Raw genomic sequence first — 20,931 nt, 5'->3', positions numbered from 1 at the left:
CAGCAATTAGCTGTGTGCTGCACAGTTGCTCTGACTGACTCACTGCAGAGCCTGAGCCCTGACTGATCCCAGCAGCTGGATCCCAAGCATCCCCTGAAGGTAGAACAGGAGGTTAAAGTAAAAACAAAGATGCTGCCACACCAGGTATTAAGAAGGGTGTGAATTTCTCAAACCAGGAGAATCTGAAGTGCATGCTTTAAAGGCAGCCTTCCCACCCCAGCTGTTCTGGTGTAGTCACACTGCTATATTTAAGGTCACTTCAGCATTTTCATTGCCACTCTCTTTTTAGACACTTAAAACTCAGTCATAACATTGCTCTGGGCTGTAATTTGTTATCCATGGTCTCAGCCTGACAGGGAATCATTTGGACAAATGTCTAGTTTGTACTAGAGATGGTTGGGGAAAAATAGGCATTGGATTGAGCTTTTGCCCAGCTGCTAGCCTGATCCTTTCTGTTCTCCAGGACCTCTCACCATCTTTGCCTCCAGTGTGGGACATCTTCAGGGGATGGGTGTGGAACTCACTTCCTCTCTCCACTGCAAGTTGGCCTTCAGAGGGCAGGCAAAGGTTCTGCTTCCTTCCTCCGGGTGGGCTCTTTGGGTATGTTTACAGAGCAGCTAGAAACCCACAGCTGGCCCTGGAAGGGGGGAGGCTCCCAAAGCTTGGGTTGCAGCCTGAGCCCAGAAGTCTAAACAGCCCTGCAGTCAGAGCCCCAGAGCCTGACTTGGCTAGCACAGTCTAGCCGTGGGTGTTTAGCTGCTGTGTAGACATATCTTTAGAATCCGTCAAACACCACTCATTTGATGCATGTAGTGGTGGAGCAGCTCAGTCACCCATCTGGTACACTTCAGCCTTATACATAAGCAGCCAGGCCATCGAGTACAGGGAAGTTTTTAGGGGATGTTCAGGTGACCTGCTTTAGTCCCTCCACTTTAAGATGGTCTTTAGGTGATGGCTAGCCACCCCACTTTGTCCGTTCAATGCAGTTCTATTTGCTCTATGATAATACTTAACACGGTACTCTGTATAAATAGCTCTTTTCCTTGTCCGGCAGTTTACAAAGTAATTAACCCTCACCATATATAAGAGAGAGGTAGTTATATTACACGATGCATCAAAAACTATAAATGTACATAGAGCCAATGGACTTTCTATGCCAAGAGAAATTCAGTTGAATTCTCACTGCACTTGTTGTTCTGCAGTGCCAAGTAGGGGATTTCTGGACCTACACACAAATGTAATACATATTCATATGTCCCTGTAGATTAGAAGAGGTCATCTAGTCTAGCTTCCTGCTCCACCAATGTCCAACACATTTTCCTTTCTCTGCACCTTTTCTGTATAATGGGTTCTTACCAACCCTGCTGCTCCCCCCACAAAACCCTTTTCTGTTGAGTTCTCTCCTACAGCTTTTGAGCTTTCTTTTGATTTGCATGATGTTTTATGACCAACACCTACCGAACAAATGATAGACACTACTCCTTAATCTGACATTGTCAACTCCTGAAGTAAACTACAAAACTTATAGTAAGAACATCAGCATTCTTTGTTCACTAACATCTTACATTTTCCTTGGTTAATTTGTGTAAGGATTCTTACCACTGCATGTCAATTTATTCTTGGTTAAATCTGTTCCTTTGTAGTACTTGTCCTGGACAGGCTGCATCAAATGGGATAATGTGAGTTAAACAATAAACACATTTTAAATTTGGTTAATAGTTAAGATGTATGAAATGCATGTGCAATATATCATAATATTCAACCATCACTTTGCTATGTGTTTCTCTATTGTCTAGCACAACAGAGCTTTGATCATCTTTGACTGGGGTCTTTAGTCGCTACCATGATATCAATATTAAAGGTGTCCATTTAACAGAAAACCTAGAGTGAACCTGATAGTAGTTCTCATGGGGCTAATTGTGTAAATGACATTTTCATCTCAACGAAGCTGACTTGTAAACAGGCAGATACACCCCAGGCTAGCCCTCAGAATATAGCCATTTGATGGTGCTTTACGTGCATTAAAAAGTAGTATTGTGGGTTTAGTCTTGAGATAACTGAATGAAGAATTCAGTCTCACCACATCAGGGAGTGAAGCCCTAAGGCCAGGAGCATGGAATGAAAAAGACCATTTGCTTTATTTGTACTGCCCAATGTTACAAGGATGTATAGATTTGATGTCAAAGCTTTATTTTTATTATTTGCCTTTTCTAACACAGAAATACCCCCCTTCTCTTTCCAATGAGGGTTGGGGCAGATTTTTTTTTAATAAAAAACCCAGCATCTCCAATTTATTAAATGTTTTTTTTAGTTTGCTCTGAAAACTGTGTGGACTTACAAGCAGACACAGCAATAATTGCCTGTAGGGAGCAGCCATATATGTCTATCGTTGGTCTCTTGTGAAAGGCAGGCTGATATGGAATTTCAAAGGATGAAGGAGGAGGGGAAATGCCTGGAAAAAGCAGTGAATTGTTGGAGAGAGTGTGCTCAGACCTTGACGGGGTCAAGAATTCCAGTAACTATTGTAGAGGCTTCACCAGCCTGAGCTCTGGAGGTGTGTGTAGACAGTTTTCAAGAAGTAGGAAGCCTGTGGTGGTCTTTGAAAGAGCGTGGAATGCAATTATTTTGTTCTGGGGTGGGGAGCAGAGAGGGAGTTAGAGCTAATTAACGCTCCTGTTGCAATTTGCAACAAGGCAAAATGGGAGAGTAAACAGCACTGCAATAACCATCTGGTAGTTCTAACCGGGGAATCAGGAGGACATCCACAGACACCAAGGTCTGGCAATGTTGTTTTAGTGTATGAAACTAAAACAGAAGTCTAACTGATGAACTGTTTGATTTCTAGACATTTTCGGTGGACTCAACAGAACAGTATTGCTCCAACACAGACAAGCATGTAAAATGTAATAGAAAGATTACAGTATAAAACTAGTTAGCGCTATATTATTTTTATAAGATTTAGAATAGAGTTTGGAGTCCAGCATTTTGCCCAACTCGTGGGGAGCAATCTCAAGTGTCACTTGAGGAAACTGCAGAAAATATCTTCAGTTGTGCATGAGTATCAATAACCAGTAATTTGATTTTACACCTTTTTAACCTTAAGGGTTTGGATGGGCTTAAAACAAGAGGAAATATGCCATGGTGTATAGAAAGCAGAGGCTCCCGAGAGAGAAAAGCACCCCAAAGCATCGATACAACCTGAAAAGACTTGATTAGTTTCAACCTTTATAAAAAGCACTCTATTCCAACCAAGCAATCAGCAAGAGAGCAAATTTTACATGTACCCCCAGTACAACTACCTCATAATCCTACACAGTGACTTTCCACTACTTACTGAGCAGTGTACCTTTCCAGATCCCATTGTATAATCTACTCTCATAGCAAAGGAACCACCACGCAACTCACCTTCCATTATACAGCTCTTCATGAACGCTCTACTGGTATGGAGGGAATGGAGAGCAATTCCCCCAGTACAAGCACAGCAAAAGACTGCTGTATACAGCCCTTGAGCTGCAGCATATGAGTAGGCCGTTATCTGGTTGTAATCCATGTTGCAGTCACTAGAAAAGTCCATCCAGACTTGGTGTGTGTTCCCTATGCTAGAGAAGACTGTTATATGATGACAAGCAGCTCCACCTGCTGGATTCCAGGCCAGCTTTTCCCAAGCTGTGGCATCCTTAGCTCTGTGTTATCAGCTGATATTTTCACAGCTTGTTTTTTGATGTAAAAACTGTTTTAATGAAAACTGGAGTAATATGGCTCAATCGATCATACAATATATGTTTTCATTGGTTTGGCTTACCATCAGATCAGTATTGTTTTTGTAAAAGTGAAAAAAGGCTCAGATTTGCTTCTCTTACGATATCAAACTTTGTAAAGTGAAGGAAAATCTTCCAGTCATGACAACTCAGCTCACAGAGCTGCTCACTAAGTCAAACACCCTAGACAAGTGTCTAAGCAGAATTACATCCAAAAGTGTACGGTGCCCGACCTGTATTTGGAAAGATTACTTAGGCTGCTTGCCTCCTTCCACAGGAAAACTTAGGAGAGGGAGATAAAGAAGGGGGGAATTCCATGGGCTTTCCTTGAAGTGTTGTCTTCCCAATCATTCCTTCCAGTGGGGCTAGCTCCCTGTAGAAGTGGGGCCTGCCTCAAATCGCTTGCTTTGCTTGAAAATTGCATGAACTCCCTGGGAAATGCATGCACAAATAGGTACTTAGGTATCGAGGGCTGAACTGGAATATTTGCCTGAATTCGGGGCCAAAGTTTTCAAACCCATCAATGCAAAGCATAGCTGGCTTAGAAAACAAGCTGCCTTTGACCAAAACAGTCACTCTTTGGAAAAGCATCCAAAGCACTAAGGCCTTAATATCATCTTTTTCTGCTTATTTTTCTGGTTGAGACTTGTTCTCATAGTGTGAGTTCAATACATTGTGTATGAAACATTATGTTGCAGTTTAATTCTTAAATTGCAATAGGCTATTTGGCCCTCCTGTTATGCACCCAGTAATTACAGACTAATCATCTGTTTGTCTGGAGGCTTAAATCAGATGATACTTCACTTGGCATTTACAGCTATGGAAAGACAGCCTCTCAGGGGTATTTGGATCCAGATGGTTCTCTCTTGCCATCAAGACCTGAATTCTTATTCTCTCCTCTACCAATCAGAAGTGTCCTCTATACTCTCTCTCATTAGCACAGCCTGACACCTTTGGGAACAGCTAGAGGTAACAGCTGAGTGCTGCCAACCACCAGGTGCTCACATGGCTATCACTTTCCATGGGGTTGCCACCTAGCTTGATTTTTGTGAAGCTGATGCGGGGCTTGTAGAACCTGATGGCACCTCACAAACACATTCAGGGTTGATTCAATGCCTGCACAGTTCAACAGCTATATAGAAAAAGCTCTTTGTTACCTGCCATTGTAATTGACTTTTTGCTTTTCCACAAAGGGGAATTCTTCTGAAACTTCTGCAGATTTCTCTCACAACTGGTCTAGCTAACAATCTCCAACTGGTGCTCTCATCAATTCACCTGTTCATTTGACTTTTACAACCTGGAACTCATTGCTTCCGTCTGTATTGATTACTGGGTGATGTACTGTATCCAGCCATCCATCCACAGAGGAACACATTTATATACATTAAACATACACAGAGGGCTAACTACAATACTACCATTCATTTCCAGTGTTAATGTGCCTGTTTTCCTATCTGGTCTCAGACGTAAAAGCAAATGTTCAGGGGGGAAATGAAAGTCCTTCTGATGCAGTTTTATTTAAGTGTTAGCTCCCAGAAGGCTTTTATTGCATACAGGTGTCCAATGTAATATGAAAAAACACCACAGATATGAAAGCACCTAAGTGCTTTTTCTTTTTTATCCTCGACTAACAAATTCAATCCATCTGTTATGTCTTCTCATTATGTGATGAGCAGGTGCAAGCATTCATCCATGGGAGAACAGCTTGTGAATTCTCTCCTCTTGCTGAAGGAAAAAAACCAGAATATGCCCAGACCTGAAGTAGCCCTTTGAAAACTTGTAGCTCACCAACAGAAGTTGGTCCAATAAAAAATATGACCTATCCCAGCTCTCTCTAATATCCTGGCTACAGCAACACTGCATACAAGGAAAAACACTGTCCAATAAGTGCTATTTTAACTCTTTATCTCACAGTAATTAGTACCAGAAAAAGGCCTGCAGAGAGAGGATTCAGTCTACAGGAATCTCTTCCCGAATGCCCTCGTATTGTTCAGTAACTTTATTTGAAATACCACTGTTCCTTTACAGCAAGTGACATTAATCACTGGCATAGGTTCTTGGAGGGTTGTTCTTCATAAATAACACATTCCTGAGGAAGAGATGCCATTACTATTTCTAGCAGACAAGGGATAAGCCAGAGTAGTGTGGATTTGATTTTTCAAAGCCCTCACCAACATATGGCATTTTTTGGGAGTAGCGGTGGTTTGCTTTTTGTTGTTTTGGGGGGAGGTTCAAAATCAGGTTTCATTTTAGTTGAACCAGCCAAGTAGGTGGGGTGGGGGGGGGGGGGGTGTCAGTTCTGTCACAGCTTTTTATTTCTAGGTGGTGTTGCTGGCAATTAAGGTGTAACTCCACTTACTCTACAGTACTGGCCTCCTAACTCCAACCGAAATCTCACAGCGAAGGTGAGCCATCTCTGAACTCTCAGCTGTGAACAAAGCAGTGAATGTTGTTATTCATTTGCTCTAAATGCTTTGTACTGCTTCATCTGTTCAGAGCAAACAGTAACCTGTTCTGAGCAAATGCAAAAAGTTCAGACCAATAACAGACACCCCCTAGCAAATAGACACATTAGGAAAAACTCTTTCTGGACATTGTTAATGCTTCAAGATTTTAATGTGCCCACAACCTTTCTTCCCATAACCCACATTACAAAAGTTAAAATAGCAACCACTTACAAGCATATTGCAGGGCTACACCAACCCTAGTGATACACCCACTTATGAAAAGCAGACACTCTTTTCAAGCAAACAGTAACACAGAGCTGCACAATATAAGCCTGATAGGATACTGCCCACTCCCAACTCATCTGCTTCGCATATCAGAGCACTGCAGGGTCTTTTTGTGAGTCTTACACTCTACCAATAGCTTTTCTCTCTTCCACCAGTCCCTGCCTGCTGAGATGGAAAAGGGCATTTTCTCTCATTTCTCCTCCTTCCCTTGTACGTAGCATTGGATACATGAAGCGATTGTAGCCACGCCAGGCAGATCAGACCACATCAACCTCTACTTCCCATTTAAGCACAGCTCAAATCTATAGGCACCACCCCTCGGCCAGGAGCTGGTGCAGGTGCAGGATCACGGTCCTACATAATCATAGCAGTGGAACAACAGCCAGCTTGTGAGCTAAGAAGGCCTTTGATATCAAAGACATAATCTCTAGCAAAGGGGTCCCTGCAGCTTAAGTGTTAAATGTTTTTTGGGGGCAGGGAAAGGCAAGCAGTGAGCCCTCTGTGAAGTGCTTTTTTTATCACAAGTGCTAAATAAGAGGCTCTAGGAAGCTGAAGTAAATGAGCTGTCTTACAGCAGAGATCACTAATGTAGGTAAAGCAGCACAGAATCACGTGATGTGATTACTTTGTAAACAGGCATTTGGACAACTGGCCACTTCCTACCTCTTTGTCTAGTTTGTCATAGAAAATGATAATGTAATGGTCAGTACAGCCCCCCTCTGGCAGACCTAGTGGGAGAGAAAGGACTAGATCCTGCTCCATGTGCATGGATGCATCAGTGACGTAACAAGTCTTTCTTCTATAACAACAGTGCAATTTACAGGGGACTCTAAGTGGGCGGGATTGGCCTTCAGATCCAGAGAGTGCTTGCCACTGGCTGAGTTGATGACGTAGCGGAGCAAAGTGCAGTAGGATTGGTTGAGTTTATGTTTATAGTTATGGTCTTGGAGCATTTGCTCTGAGATTCACTTTCCTTATTTTCTCCCCTGTAGTGTTCGCAGGCAAACAACAAACCGGCCCCCACCAGCTGGAGGGAGACCTAAACCACAGCCAAAACCCAAGCCTCAGGTACCGCAGTGCCGGGCACTGTACGCATATGATGCTCAGGACACAGATGAACTTAGCTTCAATGCAAATGACATAATTGATATAATCAAAGAAGGTAAGACAAGATGCTGGTGCTTTGTTTGTTTTAAATGTTCTTTGGTCACAAATTCCTCTACACTCCCCAGGGTACACTGGCTTTGGTAGTTATGTAGGTTTTACAGCGAAGCCCCTGGGCATTTTCCTCAAGAAACACTCCTGCATTTCTTGAAGCATTAGGCAGCTTGCTTCTGAGCCAGGCAGGATCAAGAGAGTCTTCACACTTGTAGCTGTCAGGCTTGTTCACTGATAAACAGGGACACATGCACCATACTCAGCTGAAGATAATGAATACTTATTCCCCATTGTAGAGTTCAAAATTAAGTACCCCACTGTAGCCTCTGGTTGCACATATAAGACTATAAAAGCTAAAGCTCATCAGTTAAAATGCAATTAATGATGCAGTTCCAACACCAATCTCCACACTTGAATAGATAAGGCCTTGCAGTGCATCCAGAAGGTTAACACATCCCAGCTGTCATAGCCCTTTGTATTTAGTCTCCAAGGAGTAGGTTACTGACTTGCATGTGGAAGGGTTGTGCCGGTCTGCACGAAACGGACACAAAGCAAAGAAGGCTAAAAAGGATGTACTGAGAATGAAACAGGGATTGCTGAAACCTCATTGCTCGCTCTGCTCTCTTTCTGTCACAGATCCCTCAGGCTGGTGGACAGGCAGATTACGAGGGAAACAAGGACTGTTCCCCAACAACTATGTGACCAAGATTTAAAAAAATGATTAAGAAGGTTTTGTTAAATGAAGGATGGCATGACAATACCAATAATTGAAAAATAGGATGCTTCCCCTCCCTTTCTCTTCCAGGACATACTGCAGTTCTTCTCAGCTGCCTGTAATTCTTAGCATCTTCACGGGGGAAGTTGTATATAAACAAGAAAAAGTCACTCAGTTTAGTGTCCATAAAGCAAATGTGCAAATCTATGCCTCAGACACATGTGTGGAAGTATTGAAAAAGGAATTATTTATTATATTTAAATCTGTTTTTAGTCCAGAGTGAATGAAAAAGGGTTGAGTCCTTATAATTTTCCTGAAACTACACCGTGCTTTGCAATCTGGGACCAGGGACTTTGGGAAGGTTGTATTTAACGAGTGCCTTTAGTTGAATATCAGTGATTTTTAGATATATATAATGAAGATGGCATTTTATGCACATTTCCTCTGACGCAGATCACTCTGGGGAACGAACATGTTAAGAACATGTTAAGAATGCTGCTACATGTCACAAGATTTAGGATTGGTGATGGTATATTTAAATAGTGTACAGATGTGTAATGGAGCTGGTTTATCGTTTGCCAGTAAAGCTTAGGGATTCCAAAAGGCACTGCAAAAAAAAAAAAAAAAAAAAAGTACTGTATGCTATATAATGATGCCTTCTCCCTGATTTATATTAGAATATGGCTGGCCCATGTTGAGTTATGTTTAATGAATGCTGTACCTTTTACAGGAAGCAACTCTTTTCCCTGAGCTGTACATTTATAGGAACAGATCATATACTGTATATAAAAAAATCTAATGGTAGAAACATGTATGAATGTACAATGTAGTATTCACTGTACTTATACATAAGGTAGTTTAATTAGAAGTTTTTTGCCAGGTACTTACAAATATGCACTATTCTTTTAATGATAAAAACCAGTGTTAACTCTTAAGCCCGGTTGCCCCCCCCATTTAAAATGGCTGTTGCTTACCCTGTAGATATCATCAGCATCCATTCTTTTTCTTCTGACCCTCAATCAATAAAACACAGGAACCAATGAACTGAGCTGGTTTGTTAAATTTGTGATATTTCTGTTTTCCACACACTCACACAAACAACTCTTTCTAGAATGAATAAGCCCCCACAGCATGAAGTTCCAGAAAAGGATGCAATAGGGTCTGTATATATATATAAAAAGGCACTTTCATCTGAAGAGAGGTGTGTACTGCATATTCTTCTTCGCCATATGAATAACGCTGCATGAAGTGATTAAAAGGAAGCACAGCAGAAGCTAGCATAAAGTGGATTTTAAAGGCACTCTTCTGAAGTTTAAATTTGGTTTGGGGCCTGACACCACTATCCTCCATGCACTGGCTTGTAGACTAAGTGCCTAAAAAGTATGCCGAACCCTCTACAGAAACAGCCAAAAGCAAGCATGCTCTTTGGCCCCAGCAGTTTATAAGGAAAAGGTAAATGTGAGATGCCCCCTGGGAATAAAGGAGAGAGAGAGAGAGCCAGGTGGAGTTGACAGAAGGTTTATTATAAAACCAAGTTGAAGGTACCCTTTTAAAAATTCTATTTTGGAGAGGGGCTGCAGAGGCTGTGATTTTAGGATTAAATATTAGATTACTTCTCAGAACTGATAGAGCAGAAGTGACTTCTAAGAAAGATGTAGAAGAGGCACCGATCGTGTCTTGGTGAACAAGTTGTAGGAGTGTGGTCCTTGTATCCAGCTCAGCATAGAGACTCCAAGGAGCAGGGAGAGGGAATAGAATTGCATCAGCACAGGAACTGCAACATGGGGAAGCAGTATCTGGTGCTAGGCACCAGCTGAAATACAAAATAGAATTACAAATTCAGAGTGAAGATACAGAGTGGAAGGGGCGGCATACTGCTTCTCCCACATAAGGTAGTAGAATTTGTTCTGTTTGCTCAGCACCTAATACACATGCAAGCATGCAATACCATGACAGTCAACTTAGTCCCACTAGAATCCCTGGCAAGATGCTGTAGACTTCCATAAGGGCAAGAAGTTGCCCTAAGACTTATATCTACTATAAATAGAGGAAGGTTCGGATTAGCACAACAAGATTTTGTAACAATGTACTTCATTGTTTATGCTAGACCATAGTTTACAGTATTAGCAAACACTGTTAGCTTAGGACTTGAAAGATGTTTCTGATTAAGGTAGGATATCAATTTAAAGTCCAGTAGCCATTCCTGAATAACTCCATGTTGCCACACACTGCAAAAGAGCTTCTGACTTATCTACAGCTGGAGTCAGCCCCTCCTCAAGAGGCAGGAGGTACTGTGCATGCTGTCTCACATGCCATCCCCCACCCATATGGCTACTCCCACATATTACTAGTAGTTGTGTTGTGAAGTGTTAGGCAAAGATTTTCAGCTGAATTTAAAAAAGGTAGTTTTGGGCAGCCCGGCCCTATTTCAATTGACATGAATTTACTGAAGGGTTTTGGCCCACAATTTCAGGACTTCGATGGAAGAAGTGCCACATTTCCCCTACTCTAGCTAATGTGAAGAGATTTGAATTTGGATCACTCACCCTGCAGGAGAGCACTCTAGCCCGTGCTTAGCACATGTTATGGAGCAAGTTTCTGTGTCTCTTGTTGACGCTGTTTCAAGCCCCTGCTCCAATGCCCAATGAAGTGAATCTCCCACATCCTAAATGAGCATCCTAACCACCACCCGATATGCTTTCTCTATCCTAAACGTCTCATTGTCATGCATAGGGGCACTTTATAATGACATGACTAGTTTAATTGAACTAATTCAACTCAAGCAGCTTTTTTTTTTTTGGGGGGGGCGCGGTGCGGGCGGCGCAGAGAGGAACCTTTTCTCTAGGCAAGGCTCTGCCAGTTTCCTATTATATTCCTTCAGATAGTGGTAGGATGCTTAATTAGCTTGATCCCAATCTATTTAAGTGTCACCTGTACGGGCTGATTTTTCCAGCCAGCTCAGCCATTCAAGAGTCACTGTGTGGGCATAAGGTACAGTTACAGCTTACCCATGCCTGGTACATTATACAGGAAGGTCTGCAGGAGTGAGGTATGTATAACTCGATTAACATACATGGAACAGTTCTGGAGGCTTGTCATGGGACTACAGGTAAATACATGATTGTTGGCAGGAATGGAGCATTTGTTTCTATAGCTTAACTCTGCCTGTTTTACAATACGATTTTGCCCCATTTGAGACAGCTACAGATTTTTAGTCTCCCATCCCCCCAAAGAGAGGCTGCTCAATTTATGGGTGGAAATTACTTTAGTCAGGCAAACAGAGGGGTGTCTCTAATGTCAAAGAGAGAGCCATGTTTTAGACAATCACAATTTGACTACTGGCCTACTGCAAGGCTCATCGCACCTAACCTCAAGTCTACACAAAATTTACTAATTAAGTAGTTCTTTGCACATTTCTTGTGCAAATTAAGTTTTTAAATGCACCATCTACACTTACTGTCAGTAATGCCCAAGGAGAGGTTTTTTTTTTTTTTGTTTTTTTTTTGTTTTTTTTTTTAAAAAGGAGCTTTATTTCTAGATATACAAGAGTATTGAAGGGCAAGTTAAAAAAAGTTTGCTTTCAGAATGAATCTGAGATGTCTGTACTGAGTGGAAGGCTATGTACAAAAGCAGCAGTGCTGCCTAATAGGCAGCAGATGTTGACAAAGTGCATGGAGCAGGATGTCTACCTAGGATTATCCCAGGAGAGCTGAAGCTAGGTCTTTGACTGTTGTGGAGGTCAGTTGAGGAATTGTGCTGATCCTCATGAGTTTGCTGCTTGCATACTTGTTCCTTATGGCCTGGTAAGAATGAGAGAGACTGTTAAGTAACATCAAGGATATAGATTTACATTTTGTTTGTATCATGCTAGAAAGATCTCACAAATCAGACTATTTACTGGTAAGGGGTTAAGCCCCATTTCCAGTGAAGTACTTTGAAAAGGGGTCAGGCAGTTGCTTAGTATTCAAAAGGAGGTAGCAAGAGCATAGCTATAAAAGAGTAAAACTGAAGCAATGTACATCTTTGTCAAAAGACATGTAGTGTATTACTTCACATTTCCTACAATGTAAGCATAATTAGATATTTACCCTTAATGTATACTTACAGTGTATTTTGTTAAGTTCTCATTTACTTTTACTACATTCTTGGCCATATGTTGCATAATTAGCATAAGATTATCTTCTGCATACCCAGTGTAGTACTGCTGCTTTACACCCTGCAATACAAAACTAGTCAGAACCCAGGAGTAGCATCTTAAAACAAAAGATGATGGCCTGAGACACCACCTTACTTCAGGTAACTAATAAATTAGGCTTAGACTGGACATTGGAGAGGACAAGTTCGATTTGAGCTTGACCATGTGTAGCTTAAAAAAAAAATCATCCTTTCTATTAGGTTAAAGTAGTGGCATCCAACTTAAGGATTTCATATATCCATCATACCATATTTCAGGAGTGGCAAGAGGACACAATCAGTACTTTGGGAAAGAGGTTTTCTTGAATCCTGGGTGTTGAACAGGTTTTGCTGGAAGGAAAATCCTCAACTGCTGCTGAGCAGTTACTCAGTACACTTTCTAACTGCTTTGTGCAGCACAGCAGGCTGAGAGAGGTCCCCTGAATCAGCCCTGCTGTTACAAACATTCAAGTTTAAAAGATGTGTTGCACAACTCAAACATGTTTTGTTCATAATCCAGGTGCAAAGCTTTCTACTTAAAATTGCCTTGAGTGCCACAAGTTGACATCTACTTTTGACTGTCTAACCCAGTAAAACATTTACCATATTGCCTACTGTGGTATCTTAAGACTATTTCCTAGATATGGTCTTTCCCCACCTTGTCCCCAAGAACTAGTTCTATGCAAAACTGTAAACCAAGCTGAAGTTGGTGTGGAAAGTTTATAAATTCAGTGGCTGTGGTTGGAATTAATCATGCAATCAATATTCTCTGAATATCAGCTTGCACTGCTTTCTGAAGTGGAATTCTGATACTGATCAAAACCATTTCACTGGCTGAAAGTTACTATCCATTAGAATTTCAGCTATTTTTAGTGTTCAAGGACATTTTGAAATACTCTTGAACCAGAGAGACCTCATAATGCAAGGGAAAATACTGAAGGTATGTGACCTAGTGGTTAAATTGGCTTTTACCTGCCATTATTTTTCCTGAGCTTAAGTTACTCAGATAGTATGGGCCTTTGCACCAAGTAGCAGAGCAACAAAGAAATGTTCTAGCTCTCCAACTAGTAGTAGGCCAGAACATTCCAGTGCTTAAGGGCACCAAGATGCAATAGTATTTATTACTGCATTTCTTGGATTGCTTTTCTGACCAGCTATAACGTGCATAGTTACTCACTTTTATATTGGAGTGCAGCCTACAGGCTTCACAAGTTTGACTGCTGTCTGTTCCAGGGCCTTGATAAAAAAAAAAAAAAATCACAAAAAAAGCAACTCACCCATTTGCCTTGCCCCAGAACCTTTTGAGACAAGCATAAGGCAGCAGCTGCTATCTCTGAAGGATGATAGTGAACCATATCATAGTCTATGAGTGTCAGCTCCATCAGGTACTTTGCTAGTGTATGTTGCTCAGCATCAGCCTGCCGGATCAATAGCTTGTTAGTTCATGATATGTCATGTCATTTCCTTTTATAGGACCACCAAGGTGGTCCTGTTTTAATCTACTTTGTTCTTCCTTGAGGTTGGAAAACAGTTGTTTCTGACCCTGTGCAACTAAGTGGTAATTTGGTCCTTTTCTCCTAACCTGGGACAGCTTCCTGTTTTCTTTTAACAGGACTCAAGGTTGGTCTAAACCAAATCCGACAGGCATGCCTGTCACTATTCTCCCCTCTGCCCCATGAAAACAGCTGAATGATATTCCCTGTATTATTTGCAACAAGCACTGTCACATAATACTAGCATAACAAACCTAGCAAATGAGGAGAGTCCCACTCCCCCTTGAGAGGCTAGAAGACTACAATGGATCATTAAAAAGTGCTTAGGTACTAGAACTAGTGATTCACCCTGTAAAGCTTCCATTCTTTGAGCTGACAAGTGAAGCTATTATCCTTGAGTTGCCAAGATCCTTGTATCCTTCAATCTATTGCAGAAAGGCCATAATACATTACAACCATGGATGTAATATTTTATAAGTCCAAACAGAAGCCTCAATATAGAGGATAGTAAAAGTTGAGACAATTTACAAATTATCAGCCTTTGCAGCAATTCATAAATTACTTTGTGGTCAGAGTCAAGTGACTTAATACTGCTCAGTCCTTTTCTTATGAAAAGCATTCAGCTAGATATATGGCCCACCCACTACAAAGGGTCTTCTTCCCATGCCCATGTGTTTTCATGCCTGAGCCTCACTTAGCTCATCATGCATTAGATCAGGGGTTCCCAGCTTTTTTGGCTCAAGGGCCACCAGTCTCCGCCAGCCCCCCACACCCAGGCAGAAGGAGTCCAGTGAGGAGAACTGCACCCGTGCTGTAGCCTTGGTGCACTCCAGCTGGGTCCCTAGGCAGTGTCTCCCTACTGCAGCCAGGGGGACAGGAAATCAGTGTGACCCTCCCTCTGGCTCCAGCAGGGACCCCAGCACCTAGGGACCCAGGCAGAGTGCTTTGCTCTCTGCTGGTGCTGGGGGAGGGGAGCACTGATCTCCCATCGCCTTGGCTGCAGCAAAGAGCCTGCACTGGTCTTTTAGCCCCATGGCAACGTGCTCTGTCTGGGTCCTTAGGCGGCCAGCAGGAGTCGAGTGGTGGCCACTCTGAAAGCCCCTGTGGACCACGGATTGAGAACAACTGCTTTAAGTCAGGAGGTAAGATCACACAGCCTACAAGAAATTAATGGGAATCATGACCTTCTAGACCTCCAATACTAGTGTCTCACAAGCAGGAAGATTTTAAGATAGTACCTACCTCACCAGCTTTTGATGCTCTTCTTAAGAAGTGAAGTGGCAGAGGGCGTCCCAAGTCAAAGTTCAGCTCCCTAAGAATCATCATTTCCATTTCTCTAATCTGAGAGCTAGAGTATGCATTGTCAGTGATGTAAACAAAATCTGCAACATCTGGAGAGAATATCTCCTCATACTTTGAGGCAAGCAGCAATGCTGTGACACCAGCCAGCTGAAGCTTCTTACGGGATACTGAGTGAATCTGCATAAAAGGCAAGATAGTTTAGAGAACTGTAATCTTCATGGTGTACTACCTTCCAACTAAGTAAAAGGTATTTCTTTCCATTTAGTGAGTTGTGCATTTCTTTACTTAGATATTCAGTATGCAAGACATACCAATTTAACCTTGGGATGTATCCCAAGAATGAGTTGCGTTAGTCAGAACTCCCCCTTCCAATCCTCATCTTTGCTCAAATAGAAAGTTATAGGTTAATAGGTTTTAAGTCTGCTTGGAAGAGCTGTAATCCAAAATCCATAAACATAGGACAAGTTATATTAGGGTACTAATTCAATGAATCTCCTGATATGAGCACATGTTGTATAGTCTTGTGTTCCAGACACTTACTTGTAAGAAGCGATCCATAACTGCAATACACATATACAGGGTTTCCTGCAAAAGCTGAAATCTTGAGTGAACCTGAACCAGCCAATCAACTAGAATTGCACGCATACGCCCATTGATCTCCTTTCCATTGAGGTAGTGTGGACGCACTGATTGCTGCAGCTGTTAAAGAGAGGCCCACATGAAATAGACAGAAAGCTTAATTTCATTTAAATGTGTAAGTACTTCCACAACCATACCTCAAGCTGCCTCAGATACAGATAAATATCCTTTACATAGTCACTACATAGTTGAGGGTTTTCCCAATCATGAGCATCAATATCCTCTACATTGTTAAGCAACACATCGGAGAAAGCTTGGCATAAGTCCTCTTCTTTCATGGATACATCCATAGGGGTCGGAGACAGAATCTAGGAGACAGATTATAGTCAGAGGCCTAAACATTATGCAAGAGATGTTAAGTCTACCATCTCATTTTAAGACTCCCGCCCCCCGAGTTTTGTGAGTTTGCCTCTAATACAAATTAGAGAAGCAGCCATCAAAATGACATGTAGGTAGAGTCTTAAATTTAAGACACCTACAATATTTGAATCCATAAGGCATTTACCCAATTATAGATGTTTTATGACAAGTGCTTTTGCAAGTCCTAACAGAGTAGGGTTAACCGTTGCTGTCCAAGACAGTTGCTACTGTGAGCTCAGACTGAAGCCAAGGATAATACCCATAAGGTTAATCTGATCTTTTTCTGAAAAGGGGGATGGAGCACATTTATAGACCAAATATTAAAGCTCTGGCCTAAAAAGGGCTAAAGTGGAGGACCAAAGGCTAGGAACTGTAGAGTAGCATAGAAATTTGCCATTTCCTACCTTGGGAACAGTATCTTCTTTGAGTGTTAAATTTACTGCAACTGGAGGTTTAAGTTGGGCCGTTACATTTGCTGGCTTGGTAGCTCCTTTTGTAGTTTTTAGAGGGACTTTGAAGCTTTCGGTTTTCTACCAGAAGGAAGAAAGAACAGTTAACAGATCTAACAAAAGTTGCTTTTCGACCACTGGAGCCGAACTACAGCTTTACCTTGGCTGCATGTGTTCCTCTGGTTGTAACTCTGTTTCCAATCTCTTCCAAAGCAGCCCTTTTGTTAGTCACTTGACTTTTGGCTTTGTTGTTAAGTCCTGTCATAGCATTCTCCACCCCTCTAGTAATCTGCAAAGAAAAATTGTAAGTAAGGTTAAACAAGATAAATCAACTCCAAATAGAATTAGTTAATTTCAGATTACTAATCTCAAAGTCACCCATCACCATGGTATCTGGGCACCCACACTAACAGTAAGCACCATTGTGCCATGTTTTGTTTCACAGCACAACTGTGCTCAGAAGGATGGAAAGGTGAATCAAGGACAATTAGATTAGATGCATTATGGAGAGCAGTATTAAAAATTGATTGTTTAAGGGAGATTAGATGTGCAGTCACCCAAATCATGTTTTTCCTCTTTTAGCATCAGTTTTAGAATGCTCACCTGTGGCTTAGCTATTTAGGGTGTCCACCCAATTGTAACTAAAGATGAATTTCCATGGAGGTGATCCAGTGACCCAGACTGGTTTCTCTATGTCATCACCTAGAGAGGGAATTACTGCCTTATGATTTTACACTGCATGGTAAAGACACTGTTGCCTTTTAGGGTTACTCATGCACACCCTATACTCCAGAGCATTTTATAGTTGTATGAGTATCATAGTATTCCCCCCCCCCACCCCACCCCGCTTTAGATAGAAGATGCAAGCTACACTAACATCCTAGCCCTGAACTGCCCTACTGAAACCCAACCCTTTCCTTGTTGTTACTGTTAAATTAGAAATCTTTCATGAAAGCCCTCAACAAGTTGAAAGAGAAAGGACCACCCCAAAAAAGGGTAACATCTACATATGCACAAATCTTATGAGGAAGTTTACTTTGCTGTAAGAATGTTTCAGAGGTCCAAAGTTGAAAGTTAAATTTGTTGTTTCCCCTTTGGTCTGAGCACCTTTGGGACGTTGCAACAATGTTTCCATTAGGGGATAGTAAAGAGGCCAACAGAGTCAGCTCTATTCTTTGGCATAAAACAGGGTTGCAGAAGATGCATGCAAGCCCATATCTCTGAGCACAGGATAAACAGGCAGAGGCAGTTTCCTTGCTGGAAAATCTCTATGTCTGCCTCCAGAGCAAGCACTGGGCTCGAGTAGTTCCATCTCTGCTCCAATGCCAAAACATGCTCATAACTGCTGCTCTTGCCATCTGCTGGGTTTCCTGCCTGACAGGCAGTTGTAATCAATACCCCAGCCCTGCATTTCTAACGGGCTCAGGGAAACCCCTCAGACCCTGGGTCTTAAGCCTGGTCCACTCCTAAAACTTAGGTCAACCTAACCACATTACCCACTGGGCACAAAACTCTCACCCCCAGGGACGCAGTTAGGCCAACTTCAGTGTGACATGACCACCACTAGGTAGATGGACGTTCTTCCACGGAGTTTCCTCCAGCCAAAGAAGAGCCGCAAGTGTTGCCAGACCTCAGCGGAGATGGTAGAGCTCGTGGTGTAGCCCTTAGCGCAGCTCAGGCTTCACGCGCAGCCCGAGGCCAAAGCCTCCCGGGCCCAAAGGGCTCCACAAAGGGACCTTTAATGGCCCCGTCGAAGTCGGTCCCCTCAGCCTGACTAGAGGACTCGGCACGCGCGCGCGGCTCTCCCCTGGGCAGGAGCAGAGCGCCAGGCCCAGGCCGCAACCAGCCGGACCCCAGGGCTTGCTCCACCAGCGCCGCTCTCTACGGCCACCCGCCCGGCCCAGCGCGCTCCCGCCAAGCGAGCGGTGAGCACGGCCAGGGGTAGCTGCGGCGCTCGCCGAGCCCCCCCAAGCAGCTGGGGTCCGGGGGCCCTGCAGACCTCCCCCACTCACCGCAGCGCGCCGGACCAGCGCCATAAGGGCGGCAGCTATGGGCTGGATGGAGACGGCCGGGCTACGAGTACGACCCTCGCCCGAGAGCAGGGAACCCCCCACCTCCGGATGCGGCTCCTGTAGTAAATACCCCTATGGCGTGTAGGGTACCGCCCTCTGCTTTAAATAGCGTCCCGCCCGTGTCCCCATTGGACAGCTTCGTAAGATGCACTCACCCGATTGGCCCAGCGTGAGGGCACCGCCCCATGCGTTGCCGTGACGATGAACTCTTGGCCGGGAAGGGGACACCGCTTAAGCGCTTCCGCTGGAATCGACATCTTAACCAAACAGGCCGCCGTTCCAGATCTCGGATACGTTCTCGAGTTCTCGCGAGCGTGGGCCTTACGCAAAGGACCTTGGGAGTGGGACGCGTTAGTACCGCGGGTGGAGGCAGAGCTGGGGGCGCGGCCGGTCCCGAGCGGGGCGGCCAGAGGTGAAGAGGGCGGGGACCAGCCTTGTTCCGCTTCCGCCTGCGGTCACGCGGCGCACACTTGCGGAGTTAGGAGGGAAGGGGACTCAGAGCGCGGGCGCGGCGCACAGGGGCGGGTCCTTCCTTTTTCAGAGGGTGGCCCGGCCTGGCCCGGCCCAGGGGAGGCGGTGAGTGCTGGGCATGGTCGGCTCCAGTCCCAGCGGGGCTGGTCGGGTGCGAGGCGCTGCCCAACCGCCGCTTCGCGCGTGGGCTCATGGGAGTGACTCCGGTAGCCTGGCCGCTGCCGGGCCCAGCACGCGCTGAGGGCTGCCCTGTGCCGCCATGGGCAGCGCCCTCCCGGCACTGCTGTTATCCGTTAACCGGCCCCGGCGCGGCTGCTTTTCTTCCCAGAGTCAGGCGCGTGAGGCCGCCCCGGTGATTCAGTGAGTCGCCAGGGACTAAGGGCTCGGCTGTGTGGTCGTCGATCAGACACGCCTGCCGTCCGCGGCCTGGCCGAGGAAGGTAACGATGTCGGCAGGGCTGTTTCAGGGGCGCTCATTGCGAACAGCGGGGCGGCTCTGAGCGGGCGATCAAGCTTGGCTGAGCTACTGCAGTCAGCTGGTCACGCTAATAACCTATCGCAGGTTTGGAAACGATTCTCCTTGCTTACACTGGTGGCCAACCCGAAAATAAGATCATAGGGCTAAGTAGAACAGAAAATAAAATTAACCCTTCTTCTCTTTCCAGAGTTCCTCCATTCTGCCCCATTGCACAGAAATCCTCTACTTTTTGCTGGGAAGGGTGATAAAAAAATTTCAAAAATTCTCAGTTAAGCAACAATGATATATAACAGACACGTTACTTAGATTCTTAACTCTTTGGGACAGAGACTGTCTTTTGTTCCATGTTTGTACAGCACCTAACACAGTGTGGTCTTGGTCCATGACTAGCACTCCGAAGTACTATGGTAATACAAATAATTAATAATAAAAATAACAAAAATTTACTCATGGATAGCTATGTTGTCCACAGCCAATAAAATGTTGTGAATGGTGTACATCCACAGCTATTAAGGTAAACCTGATAAGCATTAAAAATATTTAGAATATAAAAAAGTTGCAGGAATTTCTTCACATGCCATAAGTTCACACATCATTTTTCTAGATTTAAAATGTTGAGTATTTCAAAGCAAATTTCTGTGGTTTGGGCATTTTAAACAATAAATACTGCAGTGCTCACAGTCAGAATCTTGCTATCCCACAAGTCCTCACTTTGCACTTCTATGGCGCTTTCCATCCATCCAAAGATTTGAGAGTTCTTTACACACACGAATTTGCCAAGTCACCATTTTTACAGTCACTTTGAAGAAAAAATGCATTTTTAAGGTTGATATAACACCATAAAGGAGAAATCTCACCTTTCCAAAAAGAGAGTACAGTAAAACCTGCCAAGAGCAACTACTCATGGGAGTTAGCTAAAGTGATCTCTCTTCAAAGGTCTGTGCTCTAGAGAGCAATAGTGTTCTGTGGCCTCTGCAAGTAGTCACTCGTGATAGGTGGTCTCTAAGGCAGCTTTTACTGTATTTGCTTCTATCGCTAAAAGATCCTGAAAAATTTTAATATTTTATGTGTAGTAAAACTAGCAAAGTTTTAGGAAATTGAGATTTTTTAAAAATGTATTAGTTACAATTAG

At 43.5% G+C, this 20,931-nt stretch overlaps 2 protein-coding genes across 9 annotated transcripts in view; one reads left to right on the top strand and one right to left on the bottom strand.

Annotated features, from left to right (window-relative positions):
• The window catches only part of MYO1E (myosin IE), a 131,676-nt gene extending 122,273 nt beyond the window's left edge, over positions 1 to 9,403 (top strand). For 3 of the 4 annotated variants that reach the window (XM_067555957.1, XM_067555955.1, XM_067555958.1), the window contains 3 exons: positions 1,644 to 1,679; positions 7,483 to 7,652; positions 8,285 to 9,403. In XM_067555957.1, coding sequence (XP_067412058.1) covers positions 1,644 to 1,679; positions 7,483 to 7,652; positions 8,285 to 8,361 — 283 coding nt within the window. In that variant the 3' untranslated portion in view covers positions 8,362 to 9,403. The remainder of the gene's footprint in view (positions 1 to 1,643; positions 1,680 to 7,482; positions 7,653 to 8,284) is intronic. The other variant, XM_067555956.1, reaches the window with a different exon arrangement.
• A 665-nt stretch (positions 9,404 to 10,068) lies between these two features.
• Positions 10,069 to 19,123, bottom strand: CCNB2 (cyclin B2). Of its 5 annotated transcripts, XM_067555962.1 has the most exons (10): positions 18,792 to 18,903; positions 17,383 to 17,481; positions 16,940 to 17,068; positions 16,735 to 16,860; positions 16,108 to 16,278; positions 15,872 to 16,030; positions 15,272 to 15,508; positions 13,814 to 13,954; positions 12,469 to 12,579; positions 10,069 to 12,163 (listed from the first exon to the last, which is right to left on the bottom strand). In XM_067555962.1, the coding sequence occupies exons 3-10, from the start codon at positions 17,042 to 17,044 to the stop codon at positions 12,059 to 12,061; spliced, it is 1,155 nt and encodes a 384-aa protein (XP_067412063.1). In that variant the 5' UTR covers positions 17,045 to 17,068; positions 17,383 to 17,481; positions 18,792 to 18,903; the 3' UTR covers positions 10,069 to 12,058. The 5 variants fall into 5 exon arrangements, 4 of the variants coding, with proteins under 4 accessions (XP_067412063.1, XP_067412060.1, XP_067412061.1 ...); XM_067555959.1 differs by lacking the exons at positions 17,383 to 17,481; positions 18,792 to 18,903 and adding an exon at positions 19,007 to 19,123; XM_067555960.1 differs by lacking the exon at positions 17,383 to 17,481 and having other exon boundaries at positions 18,792 to 18,919.
• Between the last annotated feature and the right edge of the window lie 1,808 nt (positions 19,124 to 20,931).

This window comes from Emydura macquarii, unplaced genomic scaffold, assembly GCF_026122565.2.
Source record: "Emydura macquarii macquarii isolate MOO-44397 ecotype Brisbane River unplaced genomic scaffold, CSIRO-AGI_Emac_v2 contig_1644, whole genome shotgun sequence".
NCBI classification, from domain to species: Eukaryota; Metazoa; Chordata; order Testudines; family Chelidae; genus Emydura; species Emydura macquarii.
This window is presented reverse-complemented; position numbering and strand designations above follow the sequence as displayed.

What these genes read in the sequence shown, in the direction of transcription:
- CCNB2 (XM_067555959.1), bottom strand. Translation starts at nt 19,108, where the DNA reads ATGTCGATTCCAGCGGAAGCGCTTAAGCGGTGTCCCCTTCCCGGCCAA. An exon ending in TGTATCTGAGGCAGCTTGAG is followed by an intron (nt 16,031 to 16,107) that starts GTATGGTTGTGG and finishes TCTCTTTAACAG; the next exon opens with CTGCAGCAATCAGTGCGTCC. An exon ending in GAGCATCAAAAGCTGGTGAG is followed by an intron (nt 13,955 to 15,271) that starts GTAGGTACTATC and finishes TTGATCCGGCAG; the next exon opens with GCTGATGCTGAGCAACATAC.